At 37.7% G+C, this 24364-nt stretch overlaps 2 protein-coding genes across 6 annotated transcripts in view; one reads left to right on the top strand and one right to left on the bottom strand.

Moving 5' to 3' along the window:
• The window catches only part of LOC113264443 (transmembrane protein 14C), a 100223-nt gene that overhangs the window by 31497 nt on the left and 44362 nt on the right, over window positions 1-24364 (top strand). The gene's annotated exons all lie outside the window — the stretch shown is intronic.
• Window positions 1-24364, bottom strand: part of MAK (male germ cell associated kinase) — a 55519-nt gene that overhangs the window by 14612 nt on the left and 16543 nt on the right. Inside the window, exons 3-11 of the mRNA XM_026511483.4 lie at window positions 23370-23424; window positions 22581-22702; window positions 19680-19759; window positions 16825-16957; window positions 13720-13891; window positions 12599-12766; window positions 8823-9134; window positions 3143-3315; window positions 156-304 (exon numbers count right to left, since the gene is read on the bottom strand). Of these exons, the coding sequence (XP_026367268.2) occupies window positions 156-304; window positions 3143-3315; window positions 8823-9134; window positions 12599-12766; window positions 13720-13891; window positions 16825-16957; window positions 19680-19759; window positions 22581-22702; window positions 23370-23424 (1364 nt within the window). The remainder of the gene's footprint in view (window positions 1-155; window positions 305-3142; window positions 3316-8822; window positions 9135-12598; window positions 12767-13719; window positions 13892-16824; window positions 16958-19679; window positions 19760-22580; window positions 22703-23369; window positions 23425-24364) is intronic.

The raw sequence follows: 24364 nt of genomic DNA on the forward strand, positions 1-24364 counted from the left end.
AAAGTCCTTGGGAACCAGTACTGACAAGGCGAGCCAGCAAAGAGCACCGTGATTACACTTTTTATCTTACTGGTGCCCTTCCTGCAAAGATTCCAGGACACTTGAGCCTGACCTCTATCCTAGTTGGCGGTAAACATTTTATTTTCTCTGCTTACCTGGAAGGTATCTTGATTGCTTCAAGTAGTACTGTTTAGCTGTTGAGGCAGTCGACAGTTCAGAATCAGATTTTAGGGAAAAAGCAGCAGGTAAGCTCTTGTTTTCCCCAGCTGAGTAGTTGGAGCCTGAGGGTACGGACTCTGGAAGCCTTAAAAGTCAACATAAGGCAGCATTATGATGTGAAAAAATGTGAAGATAATAGCTACTGTGTTCTCACCCACCCCCTGGTCATCTTTTCAAGGGCAAGGTCACCTCACTTAAGTGTTTTCCATCAGAGTCCTTTTGCTGATAGGGACACTACATGACAACTTCTCCCCCAACAGATACTGGGCTGTCCACACAATCATTTTTAATACTAGACATTATGTGACAGAAAGTTTATAACTGAGCATCAGATTGCCTGTGTATAATGTTTCTATCTTTCCCACCACTGCTACAGTTGTGGATTAATAACGGGGGAAGACGGCACATTGAAAGGGAAGACAATCATAGCCACCTTAACTGTCTGCGAAAGTAATGTCTGATCAGTGAGGTGGTCTGGGACCCCCTTAGAGACCGACACTGACTTGGTTGGCCCTTTGAACTTTTGGCTACCCCAGCCTGCTCTGGGGTAGCCCTAGACACAGGTAGGACCCTTTCATTAGAAACAGCCTCACCCATTTCTGGCTTCTTTCCCTCTCCCTCATTCCACCGTAGTCCTACCAACTGCTGAAATCCTACCCGTTTTCAAAACTGCTCATTCCAAAAACACTTTGCTCTCCTCCTCAAAGTGATTTGCCCATAAACAGAACTCTTGGGCTCCTACAGCTCCTTCATTAGCAGAACTGAATACACGCTCTGTTCTTGTGTTACTTGAAGGTCTTACTTCGGCTGCTGTACATTTGGTGGGATGAAGACAGACTACATTCTGTTCATACCTTTGCTTAATACCATCTAGGTATTTAGTAATTGTCTACCGGGCATGCATACAAGTATAAATCTTTTGTTCGCTAAAAAAAAAAAAAAGACAAACTTATAAGTGGAAGTTTTGCACTTTAGTATTTGATCTGTTGTATTCTTTATGAGCAGCCTAGGCTGCCTGAGAAACTGAGCAGAGACTAGCAGAGTGCACTCTGTTCACCACGTATTTGAGTTCCTATTGCTTAAGAAACAGTGTGATACAGAAGAGAGGCAGAGGTACAGATAGTTTTGAATTAGGCCTCATCTGATTTTAGGCAGCCTATTTATCTGACCTATCTGACTCTCAGTATTCTACACTATTTTTAATTTATAAATTAAAATTTAGGTAAGTGCTTAATAAGTGGAAGTATATCAATAATTATTATTATTATGGCTAAATTGTATAAAGCCATTTGAAGATACCAAAAAATAAAAATGGAACAAATATACAGTAAGAATTCATTATCATACAGTTTTTCTAAAGGATTTCAAGAGAAACGGAATAATTGATATTGAAGAAATTTACCAATTGTTCCCTTGCCCGAATTAAGTATATAGACTACAAACTTGATTTTAACTGTAGATTTTGATTCAAATCTCTTCCATCTAAAACACATGATAAAATGCTGCTGGAATTAGGTTGACATGGGTTTTAAAAAAAAGTTTTCAAGTTGTCTACATAGTACACCGATGCAGATGCAAAGAATTGTTTTAAAAAAAAAGCAACTATGTAGTTCTCTACATATCTTTAAGTTGACATCTATAATTTTTATCACAAATTAAATCATTTTATTTCTTGTTTCTTAATAGATAGAAAACAATAAATAATTGCTAAGATGAAATATGAGGATTAACTACAATTGGAATATTACATGGTATGACTTGATAAAGTAAGTTTTAACCACTTTATTCCATAAAACACTGAATCTTCAAAAAATTATGTACGACATATATCCATGGGTTTTGAAAAAAATCAGTTTCACAGAACATTCTACTACATTTAGAAGAATAAGCATCATTAGGCTCTGTTGCTTTAGTGGTTCTGAATCCCCGTGCTTTCCAACACCGGCTACCATGGCCTGTTTCTAATGTGGGGTTTTCTTTCCCCTAAGAGAAATATGCATAGGGCAACAAAGGCTTCTGAGCCGAAGATGGCAGTCTTCTGACTTCTCCCTGTGTTTGGCATCTCAAAGGTGGTTACACGTTTATGCCACTCCAGATTTGAAAATGCTGCGAGGTGTGTGACTTTCTGGCATAAAATAGGAGGGGGATTAAGCATGTTTGTTCTAAAGTTCATGTGCTTTCGGGAAGAGTACCTATGGAACTTGAGGATCTGGAAACCTATTGACTAAGAATTATCCAAGCAGAAGACCTCCTAACAAAATCTTCCATGTACTTCAGAGACATGTGTGCCCCAAAGTAAATGCCAGATAACTATTAGATAAAACTCCCTGCCTCCTGCCAATACTTTTCTCCCTCTTTTGTTCCAAAGAGGGGGGAAAAAAAAGACAATATTTTTCCAAACTTTTGTTTATAAAATTTAACCCACCCTCACTTCAAAGTTGTATAGTGCACTAATGATGACTTATAAAAGAAAAGGACTGCCGGAGATATGAAACTTCCAGAAAAAGTTTAGGAAATGATCAAAAAAGGTTAGAATAGCAAACAAATTAGCGAATCTGAACACCATCAGAGGAAACCATTACCTTTGTAGATTGTGCTTTGCTTTTCTTCAAATAGGCATGCGGATTTCAAATGGGAACGATGGTGATCATAATTCAGTAGGGCACACTAAAAACTTCACAAGAACCGCCCCCCCCAACACACACATGCAATGCAACACTCAAGCCATTAATACAGAGAATCATTACTGTGAGAAGTCAAGAATCTTACCTTCCCAGAGGTATGCAGAGAGATCTGCGGTGTGTGGAAGAAAACAATAGTAAGCTACTCATTGTCTTTTAACATCTTCATTCATTTATATGTAATGAGCAATATAAAGTTGATGCATGATAAAAATATATTTTCCTGGAATGTGAAATCTTACCGAAATGGAGAATCTTTTTTCCTCTTTTCTTTGAATGCACTCATGCTTGGCTTCTTGGAATGGGAGGCTCCAAGATCACAGTCCTCAAACTCTTCCCAGCTATCTCCAGACTTGAACACAGTCTGACCCCAACGCCTCCGAGCACTTTTATGACCCAGTGTGCCATTTGGCTTCTGTGGTGAAAAATCAGTCATCATCATCTGTAATCATTTGCTGAATGCCTTTTACGCACAAGCTATTCTATTTGCCACTAAGAGTACCCATTCTCAAGGAGCCTTTCATATAGTTAAGAAGATACATATATATATACATTTAAAAGTATTAACAAAAAACAGGTAGCACATGCTAAAAATATGAAGGGAGTTCAGAGGGAGGAGAGATCTCTGGATTTGGGTTGGGGTGAGACTCGAAAACTTAGGATCAGAATTGACTCCTCATGATCTATAATTCGGAAAACTGTCATGTGTGACTGTGTCTCTTTGGGCAAGTGACTTAACTTCTCAAAGCCTTGGCTTCCTCCTCCTTAAATGGCGATATGCAGTATTTCTCTAATTAGTGTTTTTTTTTTTAAGATTTTATTTATTTATTTGACAGAGATAGAGACAGCCAGAGAGAGAGGGAACACAGCAGGGGAGTGGGAGAGGAAGAAGCAGGCTCATAGCGGAGGAGCCCGATGTGGGACTCGATCCCGGTACGCCGGGATCACGCCCTGAGCCGAAGGCAGACGCTTTAACGACTGCGATACCCAGGCGCCCCTCTAATTAGTGTTTCTGAATGCAATAGTAAAATACCTTGAAAGTCCTTAGGATAGGGCCTAACACATAACAAGTTATTAAAGTTAGGTGGTATGGTTGTTATTACTATTATCGTTGTACCAGAGTTTGGAAGAGAACATACAGGAGTACAACTTTTTTTTTTTTTAAAGGTTTTATTTATTTATTTGACAGAGATAGAGACAGCCAGCGAGAGAGGGAACACAGGCAGGGGGAATGGGAGAGGAAGAAGCAGGCTCATAGCAGAGGAGCCTGATGTGGGGCTCGATCCCATAACGCTGGGATCACGCCCTGAGCTGAAGGCAGACGCTTAACTGCTGTGCCACCCAGGCACCCCAGGAGTACAACTTTTTAATAGAAAAGGGCCAGGGGCACCTGGATAGCTCAGTCAGTGAACGTCCGATTCTTGATCTCAGTTCAGGTCTTGATTTCAGGGTCGTGAGCTCAAGCCCCATGTTGGGCTCCATACTGGGCATGGAGCCTACTTTAAAAAAAGAGAAAAAAAAGGGAAAAAAAAAAGGAAAAAAAAAAAAAAAGAAAAGTGCCAGAGTATTTCCCAGGAAGAAAGTGTAGACCTAGCTTATCAAAGTAGATGGTTGGTGCTGGAAATAGTAGAGGACAGGTTGCAAAGACAGGCTGATGAAAGAGTTTGAAGGCCTCCTGTGTCTGTCTAACGAGTTGCAGTTCTCCTGTGGGCAGTGAAGAACACTGAATGTCTTTGAGCTAAAAAGTGGTGAGATAAAGGCAACATTCTAGAAGGCCAGGCTCTTCAGATAGGAAGCCTCTGCAGTTATACTGGAATGCTCACAAAAGAATACATTTGCTCTTAACAAGGAATAAAAGGCCTGGGCTTTGCCTCTCCCTGAACAGGTCAGAGGAGAGTGTGGTACACACAGCTAGGTGCCCACATAGTAGCCATTCTTCCCGTCTTCCTTACTAATAGATTTGGTTCACTGCAGCAATATGCCTACTTAAAATACCTGAATTCCCAGCCTCCTTCAGCTATATGTAGCCATGTGACATGATCTAGCTAATGAGTTGTCAGTGTAAGTCTACTGGAGGGACTTCCAGGAGAGCTATTTTTGGACTCCCCTGGCATGCCAGTGGCTTTCACTCTTCCCTCTTCTAGAATGCAGAAGCAACCCCAAAGGAGTGGCAGCTAGGAGTGGCCACAGGAATAAGCATGGCAGAACAGGGAGACAGAAGCAGTCTGGTTCCTTCTACAGTCTGCACCAGCCCTGGTTTGGCCCACTACCTGACTTCTTGTTATGTGAGAAAATAACCCGTTATTGTTTGAGCCTCAGTGGTCAGGTTTCCATCATAAGTCACAGAATGTAATCCTAATGCATACAGACAAGGAAGGGCAGGGATGACTTTAAAAGCTTCAGCCTGATTGTTTCAGGATGGTAGCTCTGTTAATAAAAATAAGGAATGAGGAAGACCACCTGACCTGGACCAGACAGTGGTTTTATTCAAATTTATCTGGGGCAGTTTTGGGGCACATAAACTGAAAAATCCAAAAGGTAACTGAAAATCAGGGAATTTGGAAGCAAGGTCAGCGAATACAGCTATGTTTGGGGCAAGAAGATGTTTAAAGAATAGATATGCTATTGCTTGGAGCCCGTGATGCCTTAGTGACGGCTGAGGACAGAAAACGTGTTTGCCAACCTGTATTATACTATTGTTTTCTTTGCCGGGAAAATTAACTCTAGACTAAGGAGAATAAAACAATCTAAGATCCCAGATAAGTAGAGCTAATCAAAGGTCATATTTAGCTGAGTTTGAGCCTCTTACTCAGTTGAGTTGTTTTGCAGGGTGCTGGTGCTGTATGCGGCCGAGCAACGACAGTTATACCAAGTTGTCCTGTGTGTCTGAGAAGACTGGAAAGGGGCAAATGTAAATAATGTTTATGAAGTAGAAGGTGGATTTTTGCAAACTCCACTTTAATACGTTTGGTATAGGATGAGGGCAAAGATTCTAAAATCAGTTATTTAAGGCAAAGTTTTTGAGCACTGAGGGAAAGATGTGGGTAGATCATATAGGCCACCATTTTTTATAAAAAGCAAACAATGAATACATGTAGTCTTTGTGGCCTTCAACAAAGTCGGTGACAGAGTCTTTGATGCTATCAGTGAAGTGACAAAGGACAACAAAGGTGGGTCAGTACTATTACAGACTCAATGTTTATTTCCCCCCAAATTTATACGTTGAAATTTGTACATCCCCCCCCCCCAAATTTATCGCCCAAGTCTAATGTGATGCTATTTGGACAAGTGGCCTTTGGGAGGTAACTAGAGTTTGGATGAGGTCATGAGGATGAGACCCTCATGATGGGATTAGTGCCCTCATGAAAGAGACTCCAGAGAGCTTGCTTTTTCTCTCTGCCATGTGAGGGCAAAGCAAGAAGGCACTTTCTACAAACCAGGAAGAAGGCCCTCACTAGGAATCAAATTGGCTAATACTCTGATCTTGGACTTTCCAGCACCTAGAAAATAAATTTCTGGCTAAAAGCCACCCAGTCTATGGTATTTTGTTATAGCGGCCCAAGCAGACGAAGTACATTGTTCAGTAGTCTGACCAAGAGTACTCTCGGTGGATCGGTGGCGTTCTACAAGAGGGTCCTGGTGGCCTGCTCAAGGGCTCACTGCCATTCTGTTCATCATGAAGGTGCGGGAGGAAAAAAGCAAATGAACAGCTAAAGCAATGCATAGTTAGTGACATGCTAGGCAAAAACGGTTAAACTGACCAGATAATAATACTTAAGAAATTGGAGAGGTAAAACTAAGGTCTTGCAATTTTTTGAATCCCAGAGATCAAATACACAAGAAAGAAGTAAAGAATACGTGATTTAGCAAAAGCACTTGTGAAAAACAGACTTAGGAATTTTAGTTGACAGAATGTTCAATCCCATCTCTGGAACCTATTAGCTACCTAAAAATTTAGGGCTAGGATATGAGGGTACTTTAACCTAGTGAATGCATACAAGTACATGGCACTTAGTAGATATTCAATAAATATTCATTTCTTTTCTTTTCTTCTCAGTATGAGTCAACATTTGATGTGCCTTCCAAGAAAAAAACAAAAAACCAAACAACAAAAATGTAATCTTTGGTGGCATGAGTGCACATATGGTTCTGGAATGTTGGAGGTGATTCACGTGGTTTATACTCCCTTCCCGTGGTTTGCCTCTGGTTCTGGCAGCCTCATTCTAAATGGAAAGCAGGATGGTGAGGGGACTCAAAGGCTCCTTCCTACACAGGAACGAGGGATCTCTCAGGCATTGGTGAATGATGTCATGTGTGGAGTGGGAGGGAACCAGGGATGTTTCTCCTAGAGAAAAGGGCAGGTGATATAGGGGCTATTTTATTTTTTTATTTATTTTTTTTTTTGAAAGATTTTATTTATTTATTTGACAGAGATAGAGACAGCCAGAGAGAGAGGGAACACAAGCAGGGGGAGTGGGAGAGGAAGAAGCAGGCTCATAGCGGAGGAGCCTGATGTGGGGCTCGATCCCATAACGCCAGAATCACGCCCTGAGCCGAAGGCAGACGCTTAACCGCTGTGCCACCCAGGCGCCCCTAGGGGCTATTTTAAAATATCTGAATGGCTGCTTTTCTCGAAGAGTGATTCACTTTTATTAAAAGCTACAGAAGGGGCACCTGGGTGGCTCAGTCAGTTAAGCGGCTGCCTTTGGCTCAGGTCATGATCTCAGGGTCCTGGGATCGAATCCTGCATCAGGCTCTGCTTCTCCCTCATGCTTGCATGCTCTCTCTCTCTCAAATAAATAATTAAATAAAATCTTTAAAAAAAAAAAAAGCTACAGAAAACCAGATTTTAATTCAGTATAAGCAAGAACTTCCGAATAGTCAGAAATGTCCCAAAGAGGGGGCGCCTGGGTGGTGCAGTTGGTTAAGTGTCCAACTCTTGGTGTCGGCTCGGGTAGTGATCTCAAGGTTGTGGAATCAAGCCCGGTGTTGGGCTCCAAACTCAGCATGGAGTCTGCTTGAGATTCTCTCTCCTGCTGCCCCTCCTGCTCATGTGCTTTCTTTCTCTCTCTAAAATAAATAAATCTTATAAAAAAATAAAGAAAAGAAATGCCCCTAGATGATGTAGACTCCTAGATGTAGTATGGACAATTAATTCATTTGTTCAACAAATAAACTGAGAATTCAACCATGTGCCAGGCACCATTCTGGGTTCAGGGCCCGTACTGATAAACAGACAAACATCCCTGATCTCACGGAGCCTACATTCTATAGGAAGAGCGAGATAATACACAATACACGTAAGAACCAAGTAATTAATAGTATGGTAGAAGAGGATTAGTGCTATTGGGAGCAGGGCTGGCTTATATAAGCACGGCAGGAATAGATAAGGAATTAGACAGTATTCGTTGAGATCTCTCGGTCCTTAAAATGCCCACAATGCAAATGCGTTTGGGAGTACACATCTTGAGGAGAGAGCTATTCTGGCCCCTGATGAGCTCCCTGAACCTAACAAAAGAAATAGGAAGAGAAAGTCTTAGACTATGCTTGATACTTAAAAAACCCATTCTGTTCATGTTCTTTAGTATTTAAAAAATAGTATAAAATTACTGTTAAAATCCTTACGATTTAGGATCAGCTCTCGAGTCCCAGATTCTATTAAATTCTTTGAGTTCTTTCACATCTAAATAACTGTTAAAGTCTGTAGCATCCAAACTTTATTACATTCATCTTGGCTGTTTTTCTTTTTATAAACCATATTCGAATTTTAGTTATCTCTTGCTAAACTCCTGGCAGAGGAAGCAGGGACTTTAACATAAATAATCTTTTATAGCTTCCCCCACATTTTTAGGAATGCCTAGAAAATAAAATCCTAACTGAGCCGAACTGTCGCATCTGAAGTGTTGTTTATGGGCTACTTACAGTTGGCAGGTTTCTGACGATACTTGGAAACAGGGTTTGTGGCTGTTTCTGTTGATTCGGCTGCTTTGGCGCTGGCTGGACACTCACATTCTGTGGCGGCTGGATGGACTGCAGTGGCTGGTGGCTGTTTTTCGGCGGGGGCTGTCTGACACTCTGATCATTTATGTCCGGCAGAGGCTTAGATTCCAGATCACCTATAGATGGCTTTGATTCTAGTGGTTGCACCTGCTTATTTAAAGATTGTTTCGATTCCAGATGATGTGAGGAAGGGCCTAATACTTGACCAACTTGAAAATACGGGTGTTTCAATGCCTACAAAAGCATGGAAATAAGAAGTGGAAAAGGTTACACCTAAATTTATTGTGCATAAACGACTGACTGGCAGTGGGCTCGGCATACAGCACTAGCCTAGATGAACTTCAAAGACTTAGAAAGCATTCAGTTTTCCCCTTATGTGGTACCTTCAAGAAGATAACCAGGAAATAATGATTTAGGAAATAAATTTCATTTAAAAAATAAGGTACAACATAGTAGGAAGAATGTAAAACTCACATGTAATGTCCAGGCAAAGCAACTTTGTTGTATTTAAAGATTCTACATGAAAACAAAATCTAGCTTATAACATTGGCTAAATTTGATGTGATCAATTCAGACTAAAATGCTAGATACTGATCATGGTTTAGAATCCATCCAGTAGGAAATGAGTTAAGAAAACTTTCTGTGTAGTTCATTTTAAATGATTAACTAGAATATTATATAAAATTCAGGGCTACTCTTAGCCTAAGGATAGCTACATACCTACTAGCAATAAAAAAATTCTAAGAAAGGAGATTATAAATGCATATGTGTTAGAGCTAATTATAGCAATATGCCAGCAAAGAGAAGATATTTATGGGAAGACAATATAAAAATAATAAAAAATGATCACTGTTTGGGTTGTAACTAGATCAGTCAGTTGCTGCTGCTGCGTGGAGGTGGTGGGGTTGAGGGGAGGGCCCCTGATGACCGTCTGGTGACACAGTCTACAGTAGTGGTTCTCCACTAGGAGCAGTTAGTCCCCTCTGGAGACATTTTTTTTTATAGTCACAACTTGGGGGTGGGAGGTGCGACTGGCATCTAGGCATGCTGCCAGGGATGCTGCTGAACAGCCTACAATAACAGGATGGCCCGCACAACAAAGACTCATCTGATCCAACTGTCACGAGTGCTAAGGTTGATGAAAGTTGGTCTAGAGAATGTCTGAAGCCTTCTGTGCGGCTCAGCTGTGGATGCTGATCCCTTTACCAGTCATCATATGCCTGGATTAAGGAGGAAAGTTCCCAGTTCTGCACTTTGTGTTTGTGTGTCTGAGGAGGTAGGAAAGTGTTTGTATTCTGCGATGTCCCCTACCACAACCGACGCATGTGTTAATTACACGGACATTGCTAAGTGGAGCTCTGCAATACAGGCGATTTAAATACATCAGTACCTGACGCACAGAAAGCACTCAATTTCTTAATTAAGTCCTATTAATTAGTATGTCAATACGCCTAAATTAAAAATGTACTGTATTTTGGAGCTAGAACATTTATAAATGTGATTTGCAATTTCAAAACTTCATCTGTAACAATTTTTCCTCTTTAAGATATCAGCTACCATCCTTCAAGAAGAGGTGAGTCTTTAAGAAAGAATTTGTTTTTTCCTGTTTCTTTGGGAAATATTTGATCATTGCATAGAATAAGGATGTATGGAAAGTTCTCAAGAAGAAATTAAAATAATCCCCAATGCCAACACCAGGAAAAAACTGTTGCTCACATTTTGATGTTTTGCTTTTTTGTACTTCTTTCTAGTCATATAAAAAAAAATATATATATATATTTAAAATAAAATCATATTGTATGTATAATATTCTAGCCTACTTTTAAACTTAGCATTTGGGCTTAAGGATTCTCCAAAGTGGTTACTTTATTTTACAAATTCCATTTTTAATGGGGGCAAAGTAGTCTATATTAAGGATATATATACTTCAAATGTTCCCTTAGGAACACTTAGGTCTATACCTCCAATGGGCAGTTTTTAATTAGCTTTGAACATCTGTGGGCATAAATCTTTATCCAGCTTTCGGATTGTTTTCAACGTTCTTGATATACTGCATTGCAAAAATATTTCCCATTACTTAGAGAAATAGCCTTTCAGCTGTTTTTTGTTGCTTTGTTGTTGTTTTTGCATTTTACCATAATGAACAATGGCTGCACATTAAAAAAATATTTTTTGGTAATTTTTATTTCTTTTTCTGATTTTTTAAAAATGTCTTATGCCCACTTATCTTTTTTTAGGTAAGAGTTAAAGACTTTTATTATATTCTTATTACAAAAGTTATTAAGTATTTAGAAACATTAGAAAACACCGTCTCATTTGTTAAAAAGAATTCTTGCTGTTTGTCTTCCAACCTTAAGATTTTTATAAGGGAAAAAAATTTAATCTTTATGTGATCAAATCTGAGTTTTCCCTACAGAGAACAAACTGATGGTTACCAGAGGGGAGGTGCGTAGGGGTGTGGGGGAAATAGGCAATGGGGCGTGAGGAGCGCACTTATCATGATGAAAAAAAAATCCAAGTTTTCCCTTTGTGGTTTCTTCTGCTACTTTTATACTCATCTGTTTCTTAGCTTGAGATTAAATACTCACCTATACTTTCTTTAGTTCTTGATAGTTTAGTTTGTCCTTATTATTTAAACTTTCTGTGATTTACTTGAAAAGTATGATAAGAAATAACCTAAATTTACATTTTTCCTGAGAATTAACTAATTGTGCCAGTGACAGTCCCCCTCCCCCCAATTTGTGATGCCATGTTTACCCACTGCTGACTTACATCTTCTGCAAGTCGGGCTCTCTGTCGGTTCTTATGCTAGTCCCTTCACTGTTGTAATCCTCTCACTTTACAGATTATTTTAATATTTGATTGGGCAAGCTGTTTGCCCCTACCACTGTCCTCCAATTACTTAGTCTTGTTCAAACCTGTCTTGCCTATTCTTTCCCATTTGTTCTTCCACTTCACTTTCAGAAAACATTTCTCAAGTTAAATTTTTAAAAAGCCAAATATTTTTTGGTGCTTTTAATGCTGAATTTATATTTAAATAACAATAAGAATACAAGAAAGCTTATTATCATTTTTTCCATCTAAGCCCTTTGCAAAGACAGCCATGGCATTTTGAAGACTGAGACTTGAGTATCTGTAGATGCCTAAGGGCTGGTCACGAAGGAGCTGAGCGAGGGTGCCACCTGCTGGCCTCTTGTGGGAGCTGGAGAGTGAACAATACTGCAGTCCTACGGAGGCGTGATACCTTTGCGTAGAGTGAACAAGACCCCACCTCTAAATCACAGGAGAGCATAGAAAGTCTCCTATGTTGCACAACTAAAGAGATAACCTTTTAGTACCAGTGACAAGTTTCTTCCTAATTAGCCATCACATGCCTGAATTTTTATCATTACAGAAATTAATTCCTTTCAGCCTCAACCTCATTGGAACCACAAGACACAGAAAACCATTGGAGCAGCTGTTTTCTCAATTCTCCCAGGGATGTTATAGGCCTAGAAATGAGTTTATTATATATTGGATGCCCACGCTTTCAGGCTTAGTTACAGGCTGGTAAAACGCTGGTTGAGAACAGACTTGCTTTAAATGAAAAAATTCCTGGTATTGTAAAATCTCAAAAGCAAACAAACAAAAAAAAAAAAAAAAAAAAAAAAAAAAACGAAAAAAACAAAAACCCACTGTACCAGGGGGATTCATCTTACCTGACTTGCTGTTGGTCGCTTCTTTGGATCCCAGTTCAACATTTCAGTCATAAGCTGAATAGCTTCATTACTGGCATTGGGAATAAGAGTTTTTAAATTTATAGGGACACACTGGGGAAAACGGAAGTTCATAGAGGATGCAAGCTGGTACCCTTCTGGCCAGTCACTCTGTTTCAGGAATACATAAGTGGGTGGGACAGGAGAGCAAAAAGAAAATGGTTTTTAGTCATCAATTTGAAAACATAGGTACAATATAAAAATCACTGGTGGTGAAAATTTTAGTGTTGATTCATATAAACAGAGAATGAAATACCAGACCACATCTACAACTCAGTGCTATAAATAGTATAGAAAGAATATTGAACTGAGAGTTAGGGGAAAATGAGAAAGCACTTTTATGAATTTCAAAATATTAAACTCTTGTCCAGTTATCGGATCTTGATGATGATACCCCAGGTGACTTTGATTAAATAAGCACGAGTGGTATACAAAGCAGCTGGTTATTACAAAGACGCTCATTCTGTTAGACATTGCAGCCAGTGCTGAAAACTGCATGTAGCTAGGAAATAACAAATTACGTTAAAGCTTTCATAACTATTTTAACTACAAGGCACATACTAATATAATTAGGATGTAATTACACGTACTTATTAAGTACGTATCAGAAAGTAAGGTCTGGCCAGTAGTTAATTAAGAAGCACTCAGCTCAAGAAATCAAATATCCATGGCAGACGTATATAAAAGGAAACAAGAAAAGGTTAAGAGGAAATGGTCCAGGATATCTGGGATTCAAGAGCTGATGCCAATAAACGTTCATAGAGCATAGTGGGAAAGAGAATATAAGCAAAGATGGCTACGAGGTCATCAGCTGGTCATCAACCCAAAGTTAAATATACAGAATTCTAAATATAATGTTCCCTATAAGTTCTTAAAGGCAAGAACCCTTTTTTCTCCAGTCTTGTGGGGATTCTGGCTTCTCATCCCACTCAATTAAAAAAAAAAAAAAGATGAGAAAAATAACCTTTAAAGCATAAGCCTATTTGAAAATGAAAATATCAGAGAGCTAGGTAAAAGTTATAAATAATCAAAAGTTATAACAACTTCAGGACAAGAGTACTCACTTTTTTGGGAGTCCCTAAAACTTGGCAAATTTTAAAGATTTCATCGACCTCACTTGTCCCTGGGAAAAGTGGTCTTAATGTATATAGTTCAGCCATTATGCTCCCAACAGCCCACACATCAATGGGAGAGCTATAAACTGAAGATCTTAATAAAACTTCAGGGGCACGATACCTATGAAAATAGAAAACAAAACAAAACAGGCCGTTTTGGTTGGAGTTGGAAAGATGGAGAGGGGGTGGGGTTCGGTCATGCATTTCAATCAAGGAACCAGTATTAAGTGCCTTCTATGTGTCCGGCATTTGTACAGCATACTGGGGCTCAGTCGGACATAACACATTTTCCCTGACCACACATGGTGGAACTCGAGGCACATATACATGAAATGTCCAAGTGGCCTAAGTTAGGAACTCAAATGGATAAATATGGAAATTAAGTACTATAAGACAGGGTTGGGGGAGCTCTGAACGGAAGCAGAGATATTCTGAAGGAGAAGAGTTGTATAATTTTACAAAGCATTATATCCATGATATATTTATATGAAGGATAGAAAACAAAATTAACAAAGATTATCCCTAAGCAGTGGGGTTTTCTTCTTCTTTTTACTTATCAGATTGAAAGTGCTGATTCCTTCAGTGGACTCAGTTCCTCCAACTGACGATATCTTTAAGGGAGAAAAATACCCTATTTATGAGAGCAAAGGTACCTGGAAAGTAGTCTCAATTCTAACTTTTTTTTCACATTGAAATGTGTAGATTTATCAGCCCAAATATTTCATAGTACTGTCTTTTTGCTTCTGAGTACCTTTCTTTGACAGGTTTATTGAGATATAATTCGAATAACATACAACTCATCCATTTAAAAGTGTATGACTCAGCGGCTTTAAGTATATTCATGGAGTGTGTAATCCATTATCCCAGTCAATTTTGAACATTTTCATTGCCCCAAAAAGAAACATCACACCTCTCCAATATCCCTGTATCCCCAGCGCTAGTCTGCTTTCTGTCTGTAGAGATTTGCCAATTGTGTGTACTTCATACCAGTGGAACTATATTCTATCCAGTCCTCGTGGACTGGCTTCTTTCACTTAACATGTCTACAAGGTTTAAACAAGTTGTAGCACCTCTCAGTACTTCATTCTTTTTACTGCCAAATAATATTCCATTATATGGCACACTTTAGTTATCCATTCATCAGTGGATGGGCATTTGGGTTGTTTCCAGTTTTTGGCTATTTTAAGTAATGCTGTTCTGAACATTCATATACAAGTTTTTGTGTGGATGTGTGCTTTCCTTTCTCTGGGGTGTATATACCAAGGTGTGGAATTGCGGGATCCCATGGTAACTGTATGTTTAACCAACTGAGGAACTGTTGACTCTTCTGTGCCATTTTACATTCACCCCAGCAATGTATGATGAATCCAGTTTCTCCGCGTCCTTGCCAATACTTGTTACTATGTTTTGATTTTTTATGAGATAAAATTAATAGTTGTGAATGTCTTGCCAAGTTTAGATGTTGAAAACAAGTCTTCTCAATTTCATTTATAGCATCTAAATTTACCCAGTTGAAAATAGATACTCAACCAAAACTGGAAATGTGCTTCTTTCCCCCCAAAACTCCCCAGTATTTCCCATCTCAGTTAGTCTGGACACCATCCTTCTAGTTGCTCAAGAAACAAAACAAGACAAAAATCCCCTTAGAGTCTTTGACTCCTTTATCTTATACCCCACATCTGGTTCATCAGGAAATCATGGCTGCTCTACTTTAAAAATACCACCTCCATGGCCGCCAGATCAAGTCACTGTCATTTCCTGCCAGAATTATTTAACAGCCTGCTACCTGGTCTCCCTACTTCTTCCCTTGCTCTTCTAAAATCTATTTTTAACATAGCAGTGAGAGTGATACTTTTAAGACCTGGCAGATCACATTGCACCTCTTCTCAACATCCTCCAGGGGTTCTCCAGTTCGCTCAGATTAACAAGCCACCAGTCCTTACGATGACCTGTAAGGATGACCTGTAAGGACCGATGCGCTCTGGCCACTCCATAAACTCTCCAGCCCCATTTCCTACTACAGCCCTCCTGCTTCATCCTGCTCTCTGCAGAATTCACACATGGCTTTCCTGTCTCAAGACCTCTACACTCAGCATTTTCTCTGCCTGAAAGCTCCTTCTTGCCTTGGCATCTCCTTCTCAGCAAGACCCTCTATTTAAAATATCAGCATGCCCTTTTCCTCCCCTAATCCCCCTAGTTTCTGTCCCTTTCCATATTTTATTTTTCTCCATAATAATGTATCACCACCTGATATATAAATATTCTTGTTTTTATTGGAATGTAATACACATGCAGAAAAATGCACATATCATATGAGGACAGCTTGAAAAGTTGTCATAAACAGAATATAACCATTGACCCAGCACCAAGATCAAGAAAGTGGGTGTTATCAGCATCCCAGGAGGCCCCTCTCTTGCACTCTTGCAGTCACTAGTCAAGTAACTGCTACCCTGACTTCTAACAGCAGAGATTCGTTTTCTCTATTTTTGTACTTTGTAGAAATGGAATCATACCATATGTACTTTTTTTCTGTTTGGCCTCTTGCTCTCAGCATTATATCTGTGAGACTTGGTCGTATTGTTGTGTGTAGTTGTAGACCTTTGTTCTCATTGCTGTAAAGCCTCCCACTGGGTGAATATATTATGCGGCATGTAATGGACATTTGGGTAGTTTGCAGTTTGGGACTATTACATGTCTTTCGATGAACACGTGTATGTCTTTCTGTTGGTAACTCATGATGTTTTTAACTTGCTTATCTGTATACAGATTGTTATGTTTCGTTCACTTCTGTGTTCCCCATGCCTGAAATAGTATCTAGTACATAGCAGGTTTCCATAAATGTTTGTTGAATGAATGAACAAATGAATGAAATACCCTTTCCTTCAGAATAATCATGACCCAATCCTTCTGTCTCCACCGAACGCAAAATTCAGTTCTATATTTTGTTTTAAATACTCAATATGGAACCTCCAGAAAGCTATATAATGATCCACTGTAGTAAAACTTCAACATAGACCTACGTCTACCTCTACGGAGTTGCATAACAGTACTCACCATCTGGTAGACACATAATCAGTATATGGTGGCTGTGATCTTAATTCTCTTGCAAGTCCAAAATCAGCAATTTTCACAAGTTCTGGACCCATACAAAGCAAGTTTTCTGGTTTCATATCCCTATGAAAAAAACCTTGGTAATATAGAGAGGAAAAACAATAATTGATCATTATGTTTATACACATTTGACTTCTCAACAAAATATAACCAAGCCTTTCTGTCGTAATTAGGAATGTGAACTTAGGGGTAAAACATATTTACTGTCCAACAAATGATGGAGGTGGGGACCCTGCTTTCAAAATAATTTGGTGAGAAAGTTCACACAGTATATGAGGTCATTAAATATACCTATTTAACACATATTTCTGTTTGTGAATTCAGTAAGTTCAAGCACTGGGCTAGATACTGCCATGTTATGATTATCTCCATTAATTTACACAACAGCTTTAAGAAGGCATTATGGTCACTATTGTGTAGTAAATGAGGAGGTAGAGGCCCAGAGAGAAGGAGCCTAATTAAAGCCTGAGCAAAGCTGCATAATCAGGCTTATGTCACTTATTTGAAAAGTCCGTTAAACAAAAATGGAACTCCACACATTTTACCCAATTCTTTAATGTACAATTATTTTATTTAACAGCCCAGTTCTCCCCTGGTAGCTGCTTTATTGAAAAACCCAATAATTATTATGGTTACTTACCAATTCAGTATGTAACGTAAGTGGTTACTGAAGCTGAAAGGCAGGTCAGTGAATATGAGGCAGAAAAGCCAGCAAGAAGAAGAACATGAAAGCCCTCCTCGTACATTTCTAAGGGGGTTCTAAGGCTCACTGGCTGTACACAGATGGCCTGTCTTCTAATGACCTTGCGAGGTGGGAGAATCCAAAGGGGCCTGGTCATCTGTTGTGGGTGATCATCGTGGGGGTTTTCACATAGCTGTAGCCTAAACTTTTTAAGCCAAATTTTAAACCTAATCTTTTTGATTCCTTCTAAGTCGGTGTGGGCTCTACGTTCGTGAATCTACAATAGTTTTGTACTCAGTTTATTGGGAACTTCATACTCAAACTTGTTGAGATCCATTTCACGAACTTTCAAGGGAGATAGATACACTGCACTTTTGTAACATGAAGACAGGAACAGGAGAACACGTGGTGGTGAGTAAAGTGACATAATCCATAAAACTGTACAGAATGAAGCCAACTGCATATTTGTACAGTTGAGGTTTTCCCCATTCTCACTAATATAAATATATCGGTAACTTGGTCCTATCTTAACTAAAATATTAGTTTTGTTTTTTTGACAGGTACTATTTCAAAAGTATTTACTCAAAACATTACATCTAAGATCTTATCCACTATAGCAAGCATAATGTAGCATTTGTAAAAATGTCTATTGTTCTTGGAGTCTGGTGTCCCAAATCACCGTGTCGTCAGCTGTATAACCAACTGTACATTATTCGTATTATTTAGTTGTAGCAGCAATTTTTAACCCCCAAGCTAACTTCTTCCTTCAACCACTTATGCTCTGAAGTTGCTGGTAGTTCATATATACCCAAGGAATCAAAACCAGTTTTATTACTAGCCTAAAAAACATCAATAAATCACAAAGCTGTTTCCAAAAATCAAATAATGCATAATGCTTTTGAATTTTTCACACCACACTTGTTTCTACTGGCATAAATTAACTCAGGCAAATATCACGAGTTACCATGCTGGCCAGTGTTTAAACATGGGTTGAAGATTGGAAATCCATTATGAACATTTAAAATAACTTATATCCTTTGTTTCCATGTAATTAATAAATGACTTTTATCAATGGATTATAGTACGTTATCATAGGCTTTAGACTTTTTATTTTTAACTAACTTCTTCCTTCTTTTTATTTTTTTTTAGTTTAAATTCAATTAGCCAACCTATAGTATATCATTAGTTTCAGGGGTAGAGTTCAATAATTTATCAGTTGTGTGTAACACCCAGTGCTCATCACATCTTGTGCCCTCCTTAATTAGGCTTTAGACTTTTAAAGGACAAAAAAGTGGGATTCAGGAATGTTCTGACAATGCTTATATGGAATAAACGATAAATAGCATTTTTAGAAAATAGATTAATTCCTGTAACAGTTAGAGGTAAAAGGAGACAATATGAAATATGGGATGAAACATGAAAGGACGCTAACGGCGCGGATTCTCGAATGCCTGTGTTCCTAATGCAGCAGTGGTCTGACACACTCTTCCAGTTTAGTATCTCCGCATTTTGGGATTCTGAACAAATGTTTGCCAAACATTTTCATAATAATCACGTTAACTTGTTGGACAAATTATTTTGGTTTGATAGATACATAAAAAACTATAAATAAAGATCACATAAATAAGAAATTCATAAAAAGAGGAATAAGCACTTTCTTTAATTTCACTCAAAGAGTAGAAACAACTAAATGTAAATACTAAGAAAACTATAAAATACCACACTTAAATTCTTTAAATGTGAATAAGTGGTCAGGTGATCAAAGCATTCCAGTCTTTTCCAAAAGAAGGGCATTTTTGTCTGTTTTGTTTTCATTTCCATGGTAAAATCGGGGAATGAGGTTGTAGGATGGGTGTATAATACCTGGGAGTAAAGACTGATGATCGAAGTGTTAACAAATTCTGCTATAGAGAAAGATAGTTATAGATTACAGAAATTCTGTGCTGTATAGCATTATAGAAATTCTAAGTTTTTAAAATAAAAATGTCAGTGTGTGCAGCCCCACATTCCAAATTTATAGTTATTCAATATAACATTATTTAACCGCTTATATATAATTCCTGTGCATGACCTTAACAGTAATCTAAAGACGCGGGGAAAGGAAATTTAAACCTACCATGTTTATGGATAAATGCCAGCCCCTGCAATATTTGATACATAATATTTCTGATGACCGACTCAGGGAACAGCTTGTTTCTGTGGAGACAGGAACAGATAAACAGTCATGTAGTTCTGTTAACCAACCAACCAAAACAAGAGGGCAGATATTCCTCGTCCCTTGGAGCCCCTGTTGGCTTCATGACAGTGGTCAAAGGTGTGACTTATAGCTTTATAGTTGTTAAAGGTTATACATTTAAAACGTGACAATTAGAATTTTTTGTCTGTTGTGATGTTTGGTAAAAACTCAAATCCAATAATGAATGTATTGCACAAATATTCAAGGGCTACATTTTAAACCATCCTGACAAACTGTAAAGTAAATTGACAAACTGATAACTATCAGACAAGCCACGTGTGCAAATCTGTATCGTGTAGGCTTTAAGAGTGTTAGGGGCAAAACTGCTTCAGTTCTGTGTTGTCTGCTGGTACCATCCAATGGAAATACAGTAAGAGGCACAAATGAGAACCACATGTGTATTTAAATTTTTTCTAGTAGCCACATTAGAAAAGCAAATGAAACATGGGAAATTAGTTTTTAGCAATATATTTTATTTAATATATGCCAGATATTATTTCAAGATGTGATCAATATAAAAATTATTAATGAATTTACTCTTTTGTACCACGCTTTCGAAGTTTGGTGTGTATTTTTATTTTACATTTAAAGCACATCTTAATCCAGACTAGCCACATTTTTAAGACTTCAAGAGTCCCATGTGACTAGTACCTACTGTACTGGACAGAGTGGCTTTATATGGAATTTACATAAAGTCTAAAGTAAGATCCTAATAAGGACTCAATTAAGACAACATTAATTGCTAACATGCCACAAATTAATGTGACCAACACATTAATTTTTTGACCCTGAATTAATCCTTTGACTCTGAAACCATACTGTTTTGGAAGTAATCATTTTAAACTTCAAAAGCTCATCATAATTTCAACATTTTCAAGCATCTTTATTATAACATGATTGATTAGATTAGGGTGTTTATTCAGAATGTTCTCAGCATGTAGAAGATGACTAATTTTTGAATATTGTTAACTATATTATATGCTTATGTAATGTTTTAAAATATCCCACCAAGGGCGCCTGGGTGGCTCAGTTGGTTAAGCGACTGCCTTCGGCTCAGGATATGATCCTAGAGTCCTGGGATGGAGCCCACATTGGGCTCCCTGCTCTGCGGGGCAGCCTGCTTCTCCCTCTCCCTCTGCCTGCCGCTCCCACTGGTTGTGCAATCTCTCTCTCTCTTTCTGTCAAATAAATTTTTAAAAAATCTTAAAAAAAAGAAACAAAAGTAAAATATCCCACCAAATGGGCTGAGAACACACAACAGACAAAGAAAGATAAACACTGGTCTTACATCAAGTTTGAAAATAGTACTGATCACATATTATTGAAATATTTTAAAAACTCATTTTCATAAACTATAATTTTAAAAGAAATGAAATATTTTTATCCTTGCCAACAATTTAAATTTATAAAAAGAATGCTATAAATTAAAGGTACAGTTATAGGATTGGAGCAAAGGTTTATGTATATTGGCCTTCAGTTAAAATAGAAAAAAAGTTTATTTGAATAAAAAAGACTTTTAAATTAATCTTCATCCTCAAAACAATGATCAGGAAGTTAAGCTACCAAAAACAAAGTGTAAAAATACCACTTAACCTCAAATAAGATAAGTGAAACATGCTATAGTCATTTAACAGAACATAATAACTATAGTAACTGTGAAGATGATATGTCAGCAGAATTCTTATGAGTGAATCAATTAAATAAAAAAATGATCACCACTAAAATTGCAACTACATAAAAACAGGCATGGCTGGATCCAAGGGCTAGAAAGAACTCTAGAAAAATAAACACTGATTTGAGGGGTAGAAATTTTCTTTGCTTTTATTTTAACTGCTATTAATGTTATAATGATATCAGCCTGTGGAACCTAATAGGCACTCAATAGGTATTTTTTGAAAGAAGGAAAAATATGATTAAAGAAAAATTCACTCACCATCCCTAAGGATTACCTTGAGTGTGTATGTGTGTATGAAAGAAATATAGATAGCACTCATCATTCCACTGGGAAATTTATTTCTAAAATATTTTAAGATCTTTTGTTGAACAACTCTGGCTTTAAAGCAGGTAAAATGGACATTAATTTCCCACATGTGACCGACAGCTACCACCAAAATATTAACCTTCCCAAGCTCAAGGCAGATGACTGCAGCTCTCCTAAGAGAGATTCTGTTCATGGGTTTAAAATGAAAATATTTCTTTGGGATTGGTAACAGATTAAGTTTTATCATTCACTTAAACTTTCCAGTGAATGAACTTATTAGATCTGTTCATGAAACCTGCACCTCATTCTTTCCTCCCTTTTTTTATTCACCTTTCACAATATGCTTGCGAGAGCAATGAAGGTAATCTCAATTTTGTTCTAGTCCAGCTTTATTAGTTTTAATACTATAGAAAGATTTCGGGGGCACCTGTGTGACTCAGTCGGTTAAGGGTCCGACTCTTGATCTCAGCTCAGCTCTTGACCTCAGGGTCATGAGTTCAAGCCCCATGTTGGGCTCCGCTGGGTGTGGGGCCTACTTAAAAAACAAACAAATAAGCCAAACTATAGATAGATTTTGTTTCAAAAAGTATAGATAGATAGTGTGTGTGTTTACATCAGAAAAAAATGGTGACTATGTCTGGTTCTTCTTCAAGGTTATAAAGGTAACAGCTAATTAATTTAGATCCACCTTTTGGAGTGATAAATCTGTACACTGTAAAGTGTGACATTGAAGGGATCCAAAGAACTCCTAGAGGAGAAAATAAGGAAAACATTATAGTTTTTATAGAATAAAGACATACCTGTCTTTCATTAATTGATAGAGGTTTTCTTTCATATATTCAAATATAAAATAGAGATGGTCATTTTCTCTGATAACTTCTTTTAGTTTAATCACATTGGCATGATTAAGTTTCTTCAGAGACTGTAAACAGCAAATAAGCATTAAAATTCTTAAAGCAAAGTTATAGAATTTGTCAAAATCTCATCAGTCTTTATGATAATTACCTTAAGTGTTCTTCCATTTCTTCTGAATTCATGAATAAATGAAGTTTTAATGTTTATAATATTTTACATGATTAAGAACATCTTAGAACACCAATTTAAAGTAAGCAGTAATTGTTTTAAGTAATGAATGTAAGTACAAAAATAAACCAAGTCAATAATACCTACCAAACATTTCAATCTGTCACTTTTTTTCTCAGTCTATTCAATAGGCCTAAGTTTTTTCTGACTTAACTACGTGAAGTTCTATACAAAGGTATCCAAAGATTTATACAAGTCATACAGCATAAAATAGAAAGAAAAGGTATGTAATAATTAAAAGATGTTTTTCCTTTGATAACATGAATTAAAGCATTCTTTTAAAAGTGGGAGTATACATTCAAATATGAGGGTATAGTTTTTTTCTGTTCTCCACTGACATTCAGATGAGAAATTACTTTACTTAGGAAGATAAAAAATATAAGAAATATAATTATCTTTGAATGCTTCCCACAAAGAACAATCCCTTTAGCTACCATTCTCAGAAATGAGACAGGGTGAAGCAGAGTGAAGGCCTCCTTGGGTTCTTTTCATGTGTAGAATTTTACCTTAACTTCTCTCAAGTTCATACATTCATCCCAGGAATAGAACTTTCTCTTCATTCTGAAATCAAACAAGAAATGTTTAGTTTACAGGGACAGAGGATTTGAAACACAAATTACGCTGTTGGCTTTCTTACTCTAGTATATTCACTTCGGATAAGCTGTGATCTCTCCCTGCTTAAAAGGAAGTCACCTCCCTTCTGTATATTTCAAGGCTGTTTGGTACTGGTTCACGATTATGTTATATCTGAAATTCTGCTTTTAAACACAATGGTGAAAGGATTACCATTAATCTTCCTTTCTGGCAGCCTTCTCATATTTCCCTGATCAGTTTAATTGTGCTTTTCTAAAAGGGCCCCTTCCGAATTTCCTCTTTCTGGAACTTAACAGATAAATATGAAACACTAAGGTGGATAGGGGAAGAAAATCACAAATTTTGGTAGCAAATTTAGTGATATAATTCAGTCTGACAACTTCTGTACCATTACCTCTGCATTAAACAAGCCCATAAAGTTAAGTGATTCAGGTCAACAAAAATTCAGAAGCAATCAAACTTTAGAAATAGCTTTCTTTTTAAAAATTTTTTCTCTTAATTTTCATTGTTTAGTTGACATACAATGTTACATTAGTTTTAGGCATATAACATAGTTGTTCAACAATGATGTACAGTATGAAATGCTCCCCAATGATAAGTGTAGTCACCATCTGACATTATTACAGTATTATTAACTATACTCCCTTTGCTCTACTTTTCATCTCTGTGACTTATTTATTTTATAACTAGAAGTTTATACCTCTTAATCCCCTTCACCCATTTCTCTCATCCACCTCCCCCACCCTGCAACCACCAGTTTGTTCCCTATATTTACGAGTCTGTTTTTTCGTTCATTTGTTTTGTTTTCTTTTAGATTCCACATATACATGAAACCACATGGTATTTGTTCTTCTCTGGCTTGTTTCACTTAGCATGGTACTCTCTAGGCCCAGCTATGTTATCATAA

This window comes from Ursus arctos, unplaced genomic scaffold (genome assembly GCF_023065955.2).
Source record: "Ursus arctos isolate Adak ecotype North America unplaced genomic scaffold, UrsArc2.0 scaffold_31, whole genome shotgun sequence".
Classification (NCBI taxonomy): domain Eukaryota; kingdom Metazoa; phylum Chordata; class Mammalia; order Carnivora; family Ursidae; genus Ursus; species Ursus arctos.